The 10,760-nt window shown below is 49.1% G+C and overlaps 1 protein-coding gene across 1 annotated transcript in view; it reads left to right on the top strand.

The window, feature by feature from the left end:
• Positions 1-1,502: 1,502 nt before the first annotated feature.
• ITPKC (inositol-trisphosphate 3-kinase C) overlaps positions 1,503-10,760 on the top strand; it is a 21,883-nt gene continuing 12,625 nt past the window's right edge. The window contains exons 1-2 of the mRNA XM_006871409.1: positions 1,503-2,585; positions 9,082-9,181. Of these exons, the coding sequence (XP_006871471.1) occupies positions 1,503-2,585; positions 9,082-9,181 (1,183 nt within the window). The remainder of the gene's footprint in view (positions 2,586-9,081; positions 9,182-10,760) is intronic.

Here is a 10,760-nt window from a genome sequence, read left to right as displayed (position 1 = left end):
CAAAAGCTTTACTTCATCCACATTATTCAGGTTGATGCTAATTTCAGCACACAAGTCTTCCCCTACCTACTTCACAAGATTTTGGAATAAAATTGTAAGCACAATGGTTGCCTTAAAACTGTTTGCAATGTTGTAAATGAACTAATCCTGTGAGTTAGTTATCATTGCTAGCCCCCTTTTACAAATGAGGAAACTGAGTCTCCAAGGGACAGATCATACAGGAAGTGGGTGTTGAAGTTCAGACAAATTATTCCACTTCTCTGTGCCTGTTTTCCTGTCGGCAGATGTTCCTGACTGGTGGGAATGAAAACACATTTTTCCAAACAATTAAGAGATCACCTTGCATTCTCATTTTGCAAGTGAGTAAACTGAACCTGGGAATGGGAGGGGAGGAGTAGTGGAAATCACTTGCTCAAGAGGTGGTGGTTGGAACTAATGACTATAATAGTCCCAAGTTTTGAAAGTCCTCCATCCCTGCGTGAAGTATGGGCACACAGCTGGACCAGGAATTGTAGTTGTTGTGAAGTGCCATAAAGTCGGTTGCGACCCATTATAGAGTTTCCGAGAAGCTGGTGAACTTGAACTGCCTACTTTGCAGTTCAAACGGCTTTGCAGTCTGGTGCATTAACCCACAGCGCCACACTAGGACTCTGAGGGATTGTAGTAGGGAGGCTGAATTGGTCACTCTAGCGACCCTATGTAGAACAGAGTAGAACAGCTCCTTTAAGAGTTTCTGAGAAAGCCTCATCTTTCTCCCTAGGACCGCCTGGGGGGTTTGTACTGTTGACCTTGTGGTTATCAGCCTAGCCACCAAGGCTGCTTCACAGTAAGTGTTGTTATTAAGTGCTGATGAGCCAGTTCTGACTCATATACAGCGTTTCCGAGGAGTGGCTGGTGGGTCTGAACTGCTGGCCTTGCGATTATTAGCAGTCCAGTGTTTATCCTACAGTGTGCCACACCAGGACTCCTCATTCGAAGTGTGGTGGTTGGTTCCGACTCATAGCGACCCTGTAGAGTGTTTCCGAGGAGCAGCTGGTGAGCTTGAACTGCCAACTTTGCAGTTCAAACGGCTTTGCAGTCTGGCGCATTAACCCACAGCGCCACACCAGAACTCCTATAGGGTTTCCTAGGGAGGTTAAATTAGTCATGGGTCTAGGGAAGGGTCTTCCGCTTGGCCATTTCCAGACGTCCTTCTAGTCTCTGTCTGGTCGAGACACCAGTACGCTCAGGTGCGCCTGGATCGGGAGTCTGGCACTCTCACAGAAGAGCACCTACAACAGAGATGGGCGGAACCAAGTAGTCCCCGCCCTATGTTAAGTCACGTCCTGTGGAGGCGGGGCCTCGGGCTTTCCCCTAGAAGGGGGAGTATCGGTTAACCCTTGTGTGTCCGGGCGAACCGGAGTTCCGCGGGCCGGAACCCGAGAGTCGGGCCTCCACAGCCACACCCCTCGTAGGACTTAAAGGGGCCGGGCGGGACCGAAGTTCGAATTGAGGGACTAGACATGAGGCGCTGCCTGTGCCAAGGGAGCCTAAACGAAGCAAAGTCCGGGGCGCTGCCCGAAGCGGCCCGCATGGGATTGGAGGCGGCGCCAGGGGGGCGGCGGCGGCAGCCGAGACTGCAGCGACCGGGATCGGGCGATCTGGGCCTGGCGGGGCGGCCGGAGGGGGGCGGGCCCGGGGCCTGGACCGAGAAGTCGGACATTCACACTGAACCGGAGACCTGTCTCGGGCCTGAGTCGGGTACAGACGGTCCTGGGACAGAATCCAGGACAGACGGACTGGCTGAATTCGAGGCAGCTGGCCTCGGAGTTGAGACTGAGAGCCCCAGCTATAAGATAGAGCCAGATAGGTCCTGCCTTCAGACAGGTCCAGAAAGGAACAGCCCAGAGCTGATGAGGGCCGGTGGTTGGACAGAGACTTTGAGAGATGGTTTTTGGACTGACCCACAAAGGTCCGACCTCCAGAGGTGCCCAGAGACGGCCGATCTCTGTACACAGCAAGGGGCTAATGAGAACTGTACAAAGCTGGAAACAGATGTGCCTCAGATCCTGCCAGAAGAGGACAAGCTCTGGACTGATGGTGTCTTGATTCACCAGAACAGGCCTCAGGTCCCAACTAAGTCGGAGTGGGACTGTTCCTCAACAGACCCAAGAGCTGATGACTCTTGGAAAGAAATGTACGCTGATGACTCCAGGACACAACAGGATTCTGAAGGTGCCCGGACAGAGCCACACACAGAGCCTAGCCTTGATGGTTCCCCAACACAAGATACTGATGGCTTCTGGACACAGCCTGGGAAAGACGACATTTCAGAAGAGCCCAATGGAGATGGCCCAATAGAGGAACCAGAGACTGGGGAACTGGTGACTCACCTGTACTCTCACCTGGAGTGTAGTCCCCTGTGCTCTGTGCCCCGCCTCATCATCACCCCTGAGACCCCAGAGCCTGAAGCCCAGCCAGTGAGACCCCCCTCCCAATTTGAGGGGGGCAGTGGTGGCTTCTCCTCTGCCTCCTCTTTCGATGAGTCTGAGGATGACGTGGTAGCCGGGGGTGGAGGTGCCTGCGACCCTGTGGACAGGTCTGGGGTGAGTGGGACCCACCTGCCCCTGAGCCACATCCCCTTGCCTGGAACTGACACATTCTCCATGGCCTTTCTCTCAGCTCCACACTAGCAATTTCATCTCCAACCACTGACTTTCCCCCTCTAGCACCCTTGCTTACTAACCCTTTCCAGGGACACCCCCCTCAAGTTTCTCCTCTCCTTTTTCCCTGCTTTCGGCTTCTAAAATGGGGGGCGGTTGGGTGACTTCAAGAACCCCTGAAACTGTGAGGTGATGTATATGCACACCTATTTTTGCAGCAAGGTTTTGTAAATTCCAGCAGTCCTTCTAGAGAGGCTATCCCACAAGCCTGAAGATCAATAATAAGGAGACAGACAGGGCATGCTTTCCACCTCAGGTGTCCCTACCTGGGACTGGGTCTGCCTTAAGGGGTCTATTTCTCCACGTTTGAGCTCACTTGTACAGTTTTCTAGGGAGTAAATCCCTAGCTTTCATCAGAATCTTAAAGGGCACTGTTGGACCCCAACCTAGCCAGAGGTTCTCCCAGTGTTCCTCACACCCACTCAGGCTGGTTTTCCTTCTCAGGGACCCCAGCAGTCGCTTGTTTATGGCTCCCACCCTCGCCCCCAGCTTGGGTGTGGTTCGTGAATCAGGAGGGCAGGCTGGGCAGGTTTTGCCTCACATAGGTCTGGGAAAAACTGCCAGCCTGCCAGCCCGGTCCTTCCATCCTCTGGGACCCTCAGTAGTGTCAGCCTTAGGCTCCCTGACCCCAGCATTTCCCTACCTTGGGGATATGTTCGTTCACACATGTACCCATGGACATCAGAGACAGACAGACCCGCCTCCACTTACCTGTGCTGTCTAAAGGAGTTGGCCCTCCGGGGCTTTCTGCCTGTGCTTTTTTCCATGCATGCTCAATCACCAAAGCTCAGTGGCTCTATAGAATAAGTACTGGAAAATGAACAATAAGGTCCGTGGTTCGAAGCCACCAGCCGCTCTTCGGGAGAAAGATGAAGTTTTCTGCTCCCATAAAGACTTAGAACTTTGGAAACTCTATATAGGATTGCTCTGTGGATTAATGCGTTTAACTACAAGGTCAGTTTGAACCATAAGGTTGACGGTTCAAGTTCACCATGCACTCCTCAGTATTGCTATACAGGGTCACTATGAGTCAGAACTGACTGGACAGCACTTAACAACAACAATGAGTTAGAACAGACTCTACAACGCTTAACAACAACTCACTCACCACTTTGGCATTTCAAGCTTTGTTGTTGTTAAGTGCCGTGGAGTTGATTTCGACCCATAGCGACCCTGTATAGGGTTTCCAAGGAGCAGCTGGTGAGCTTGAACCACTGACCTTGAAGTTCAAATGACTTTGCAGTCTGACGCATTAGCCCAAGCTAGAAGTAGGTAAATAGCACTGCTTCTAATAGTAAGTAAGGAAGTAGCTCACATGTACTAATGCCCAGTTCAATGCTCAACTCTTTTAACTCATTTAATCCTCACTTGAGCCCTATGAGGAGATACCAGCTATTATTATTCCCATTTTATAGATGAGGAAAATGAGGCACATTGTGGTAAAACTGATAGTCCAGGGTCACATACCTTGGAAGACACTGAGCTTAGTCAAACCCAAGCCATCTAGCTCCAGAACCCACGCTTTCAAATACTGCACCCCTGTGCCTTTTATTAAGGATCCATGGTGACACTGTGAGTTAAGTGTTGGGCTGCTAACCACAAAGCCGGTAGTTCAAACCCAGCAGCTGCTCCTCCGGAAAAAGATGGAGCGGCTGCTTCCGTAAAGATTTACAGTCTCAGAAATCTATGGGGCAATTCTACTCTCTCCTATAGGGTCACATGAATCAGAATGGATTTGGTAGCAGTGGGCTTTCTTTTTTACTTTGGGTGCCTGGTGGTACATGTTGGGCTACTAACCAAAAGGTTGATAGTTCAAACTCACCAGCTGCTCTTTGGGAGAAAGATGAGGCACTTTGCTTTGGCAAAGATGTACAGACGACTGTGTCCTATAAGGTTGCTGTGAGTTGGAATTCGTTTTTTTTCTTTTAGTTTGATATCTTTTATTATGACTATGTTGTTGTTGTTGTTAAGTGCCATCGAGTCGGTTCCGACCCATAGCGACCCTGTACAGGGTTTCTGAGGGTGTAAATCTTTATGGGAGTAGAAAGCCTCATCTTTCTCCCGTGGAGCGGCTGGTAGTTTCGAACCGCTGACCTTAAGGTTCGCAGCCTGATTTGTAACCACTATGCTACCAGAGCTCAAGCAACAAAAAATAAACAGCAAAAAAATCCCCTGCTGCCAGCAAGATGAATTCAACTATGTTGTTAAGTGCCGTCGAGTCAATTCTGACCCATAGCAACCCTGTATAGGGTTTAAGAGGAGCAGTTGATGAGCTTGAACCGCCGACCTTGCAGTTCAAACGGCTTTGCGGTCTGGCTGGTGCATTAACCCACAGCGCCACACCAGCACTCCACTGAAATCAACTATAGTGATCCTATATAGGTTTTCTAAAACTGTAAATCTTTACAGGAGAAAGTCTTCCTTTTCTCTTGCAGAGCCGCTGGTGGATTTGAACTGCCGACCTTGTGGTTAGCAGTCCAATGCTTATCCTACAGTGTCACAGCAGGACTCCACTAATGATCATTTGTTATTTTTGTTGTTTAGTGCCATCAAGTCAGTTCTAATTCATAGTTACCCTGTATAGGGTTTCCAAGGATTTGAACCACCGACCATTGCAGTTCAAACCGATATTGTTGTCCTGTGCATCTCCTACAGCACCACACCTAATGACCATGTTGTTGTTGTTGTTGTTAAGTGCTGTCGAGTTGGTTCCAACCCATAGCAATACTATATAGGGTTTCCGAGGAGCGGCTGGTGAGTTTGAACTGCCGACCTTGCAGTTCAAACCAACCTTGTGGTCAAGTGCTTATCCTACGGCACCACACAGTAGCCAACCTTTACTGTGCACGTATGGACGCCAGGCTCTATCCTAAGTCATTTACTTGTATTTACTCTTTGAATCCTCAGAACAGCACTAGAAGCTTGGGATTCCTTTTATCTCCATTTCCCAGATGGAATCCAGTCAGAGAGAAGTGAGGCTACTTGCTTAGGGTTGGCCAGATCCCATCAGAGTCAGGATTCTTATTCAGTTCTGGCTGAGTTTAAAATCCAGTCATTTTAACCCCTGCAGTGTTGCTCAGTCCCTAACTTGCTCTCTTCTCAGACCTCCCTGTCTTCAGTGTTTCCTCATCCTTCCAGGATCTGCCGCCCTGGCCCAGCTCTGATGAGACATATCTCCTTCCATAGCTCCCCAGGGTCTTCGTGAAAGCGGTCAGAACCTCAGTCCTGTGTTCAGAGCTTCTTGTCTTCAGGCTTCTCCTGTTTCCTCCTGAAACCCTCTGCTGTCACCAACCTAAGTACACACTGTTCCTACAACACCCTGTGACATCTGCCTTCATATTGCTTAAGCTGGTCCCACTGCCCAGAATACCCTTACTTCCTTCCTTTTCCCTCTTGCTTCATTTTAAAATCCTGTTCAGCCTTCAAGACCTCACTTCCTTTCCTCTTTCTTCTTTTCCTCCTTTCTTCTTCCCTTCCTTTTCAAATCCATCCTGGACTCTTAATCAGACCATGGTCCTTGAGCACCTACTATGTGTCCGTCCCAGTATTGCCTTTGCTGGGGACACAGACCGCTCCCTGATCCTGCCTTCCTGGGTCTCCCAAGCCAGTGGGGGCAAACAGACACATCAGTGGAGCACCTGAGGAATCCAAGAGGGCTTCCTGGAAGGGGTGGCTTATGAACTAAGACCATCATGAAACCATCTGCGAAAGCATTTGTTGTTGTTAGTTAGTTGCCCTCCAGTTGAGTCCGACTCAAGATGACCCCATATGTACAGAGTAGAACTAAATGCTCCTTAGAGATTTCCAGGCAGGGATGTTTTGGAAGCAGATCTTTAGGCCTGTCTTCTATGGGTGGGCTCTGACTGGGTTGACCACCAACCTTTTGTTGAGTAGTTGAGCGGTTAACCATTCACAGCCTCAGGGACTCCTAGATTAATCATTAGATTTGAAGAAAAAGATTTGATAAAAAAAAAAAAAAAAAGCCTCAACTAACATTCTTCAAGTAGCGTGTTGTGTTATGAGTCCTTGTTGTGTGCTAGGCCATGTGCTGGGGACAGTCATGACTCTAACCAGCCAGTCCCTGCCCTCATGAGGGTATAGTAGAGGGGTAACGCCAAGAGGGTGAGGTCACAGCAGAGCTGGAATCCCAGCTCTGGGCTTGCTGTGTGATGTTCGGCAAGTGACTTCACCCCTCTGGTCCTCTACTTCCTCTTTTGTAACCCAGAGACAACAAGCCTCCTGGGATTGTTTTTAAGGTTAAGTAGGTTATGGCACACTAAGTCTTTGTCATTGTGCTTGGAATGTTCCAGGTGTTTATTACACAGGAACCTTTATTAATCACCTCCTCCTCAGGGGAGGGAGGGACTAGCCCTTCCGGAATTCTTCAGGCAGCTGGCTCTGAGGGAGTGGGAGAGAGGGAAGAGTCACACAACTTCCTTCTCTGGAGAACACCCAGCGCCCTTGCCCTCCAATCTGCTATGTAGCCATCCTATAGGTCAGGATATGGCGCTGGGAGTTAATGCGCCAGACTGCAAAGCCTTTTGAACTGCAAGGTCGGAGGTTCAAGCTCATCAACTGCTCCTCAGAAACCCTATACAGGGTCGCTATGGGTCGGAACCAACTCGATGGCACTTAACAACAACATAGGTCAAGGTAGAGCTGTCCCCTGCAGAGTTTGTTGTTGTTGTTGTAAAGTGCCCTTGAGTCGGTTCCAACCATAGTGACCCTGTCTAGGTTTGAGTCGCCAACCTTGCAGTTCAAAGGGCTTTGCAGTCTGCCACATTAACCCACAGCACCACACCAGGACTCCCAGTCTTTCCAGAACCAGACTCCTGTGGAGCAGCGGGTGGGTTCAAACTGCCGACCTTTTAGTTAGAAGCTGAGCGCTTAGCCATTGTGCCACCAGGGCTCCTGGGAGGAGAGCTCCCTGCCCCAAAGTGCCTGCTATGTTCTTAGGGCAGAGAGCATGTCTGAGTGTGTGTGAGCATGAGAGTGTGTATGAGTGTGTTTACGATTGGGTGAGTGTGGTTGTGTGTGTGGGCATATGTATATGAGTGTGAGCGAGTGTGTATGATTATGTGAGTGGATGTGTGTGAGAGTTGAGTGTGTGTGGTTGTATGAATGTATGAGATTTGTATATAACTGAGCAAGTGTGCGTGGCTGAGTGTATATGCTGAGTGAACGTGAGTATGTAGTTGTCTGTATGAGTGTGTGAGCGAGTGTGCCTGATTGTGTATGATGGTGTGCGTGTGTGTGTGTGTGTGATCAAAATGTAATCTTGTCCCAACAAAAGCTCTTGGTGAGTCAGCACTGTGCAACCCGATGCCTGGGTCAAGTGCTCATCCTTCTTTCCTTCCTGTCCTGACAGTCTATGCTTATGGCTCTCTGTCTGTCTCTCCTGACTACGTGTCTACCTGGTAATCAGGTTCTCAGTGACTTGGAACAACAAAGAGTTGTTTTTATTTCCACAGCTCCATGGGGGTGAGGGACTCTGTGAATCTTTAGTTGGTGCCTGGCTGAGGGAGGCTCTAACCCAGGAAAGAACGAGTCACACACTGGTTCTTAAGGATTTTGCCGAAAAGACCCATCTGGTCACAGTTCATTGGGCAAAGCAAGTCAGTCACCCAAGTTGAGGAGGACAGGGGAGCCCCTAGAGAGTCTCTTTGTCCCTGTCTCTCTGTCACTAATCTGTCACCCATCTTTCTCTTTCTCTCGGTGGGTCTACCTCCAACCATCCACTTCTACCTCTTTTTCCCTGGAAGATCTGCCCTGGCTTATGGGCAGAGATAGGGCGTCTAAGTTTTCTGTCTCTATGTGTGTGTCAGGAGAAGGGAGTTAGGGTGAGATCATTGTCATTGTTAAATACTGTCAAGGCGATTTTGCTTCAGAGCAACCCTGGGTACGGGTTTCCCAAGGGTCCAAGTCTTTGTGGGAGCAGTAAGTCTCATCTTTCTTGTTGTGGCTGGTAGGCTCAAACTGTCAATCTTGTGGTTCGCAGCCCAATGCTTATCCTACAGAGTCACTGCATTCCCCTGGTGAGAGTAGGAGGTTATTTGTTACCACAGCAAAGCTTAGCCTATTCATACTCACACCATGGCTCGTAAGGCCTGTGTGAACCAGTGAGGACAGAGAAAGAGAGAGACACAGGTAGAAAGAAAGTGATACCGACAGAGACACAAACCCCTCCCCTTCTTTTACCATGTCCTTAGGGGGGATCCTGTAAGTGTTGCGCTAGGTGGGATCTGACAAGCATGGGAACAGCAGTACCAAGAAGCCCCCCACCTCTAGAAAGATCCCAGGTCTCCCTCAGTTACAGCCTCCCCTACTCCCACCCCTCCCTGGCCTTGTCCCTGACCCTGCCCTGTTCTGTCCCACACAGAACAGACCATGGAAGAAGCTGAAGACAGTTCTGAGGTATTCTCCCTTCGTGGTCTCCTTCCGCAAACACTACCCTTGGGTCCAGTTGTCCGGACATGCTGGTGAGAGCTGGGGGCGGTGGTCAGAGATGCCTGGGGCTGGGGAAAGGGCCGCTCCCTCTCTGTGCTTTAGTTACTCCATCTGTAAAATGCACTTGGTGATCACCCCCATCTTTTGGTTGTTTTAGGAAGCACTTAGGCCTGGTCTCGAGTTTCCTGATATAGTGGGGAAAGGGCCCAATTTGGGGGCATGTGGACCTGGAGTACAATCCTCCTGCTTTTTATTCATGGATGGTCTTGGACAAATTCGTTTCCCTTGCCGGGCCTCTGTTTCCCCATATGTATATGGGGATAACCGTTCTTCCTTTTAGGGGTTGACGGAAGAATTCCAATCAAAATATGTATCAGGACTGAGACATAGTTTGCTCATAAGCGAAGTTGTCATTCACTGTCCCTTCCTTGTGCCCAGCATAGTAACCCCCAAAACTCCAACCCACAGCCATCAGTTCTGAAGCATAGCAACCCTATATAAGGTTTCCGAGACTAAATCTTGACGGGAGAAGACACCCTTATCTTGAACCTCCAACTTTGCAATTAACAGCCCAGTATTTACCCCACAGTGTCACCAGGGTGCCTTAGCACATAGTTGTTGTTGTGTGTTGTTGGGTCATAGTGACCCTGTAAAGGGTTTCCGAGGAGCAGCTAGTGGGTTTGACACCAACCTTGTTATTGTTATGTGCCGTGGAGTCGGTTCCAACTCATAGCGACCCTGTATAGGGTTTCCAAGGAGCAGCTGGTGAGCTTGAACCACTGACCTTGAAGTTCAAATGACTTTGCAGTCTGACGCATTAGCCCAAGCTAGAAGTAGGTAAATAGCACTGCTTCTAATAGTAAGTAAGGAAGTAGCTCACATGTACTAATGCCCAGTTCAATGCTCAACTCTTTTAACTCATTTAATCCTCACTTGAGCCCTATGAGGAGATACCAGCTATTATTATTCCCATTTTATAGATGAGGAAAATGAGGCACATTGTGGTAAAACTGATAGTCCAGGGTCACATACCTTGGAAGACACTGAGCTTAGTCAAACCCAAGCCATCTAGCTCCAGAACCCACGCTTTCAAATACTGCACCCCTGTGCCTTTTATTAAGGATCCATGGTGACACTGTGAGTTAAGTGTTGGGCTGCTAACCACAAAGCCGGTAGTTCAAACCCAGCAGCTGCTCCTCCGGAAAAAGATGGAGCGGCTGCTTCCGTAAAGATTTACAGTCTCAGAAATCTATGGGGCAATTCTACTCTCTCCTATAGGGTCACATGAATCAGAATGGATTTGGTAGCAGTGGGCTTTCTTTTTTACTTTGGGTGCCTGGTGGTACATGTTGGGCTACTAACCAAAAGGTTGATAGTTCAAACTCACCAGCTGCTCTTTGGGAGAAAGATGAGGCACTTTGCTTTGGCAAAGATGTACAGACGACTGTGTCCTATAAGGTTGCTGTGAGTTGGAATTCGTTTTTTTTCTTTTAGTTTGATATCTTTTATTATGACTATGTTGTTGTTGTTGTTAAGTGCCATCGAGTCGGTTCCGACCCATAGCGACCCTGTACAGGGTTTCTGAGGGTGTAAATCTTTATGGGAGTAGAA

Source organism: Chrysochloris asiatica, unplaced genomic scaffold (genome assembly GCF_000296735.1).
Source record: "Chrysochloris asiatica unplaced genomic scaffold, ChrAsi1.0 scaffold00168, whole genome shotgun sequence".
NCBI lineage: Eukaryota > Metazoa > Chordata > Mammalia > Afrosoricida > Chrysochloridae > Chrysochloris > Chrysochloris asiatica.
Note: the sequence above shows the minus strand (reverse complement) of the source record. Positions and strands in the feature narration are given on the sequence as shown.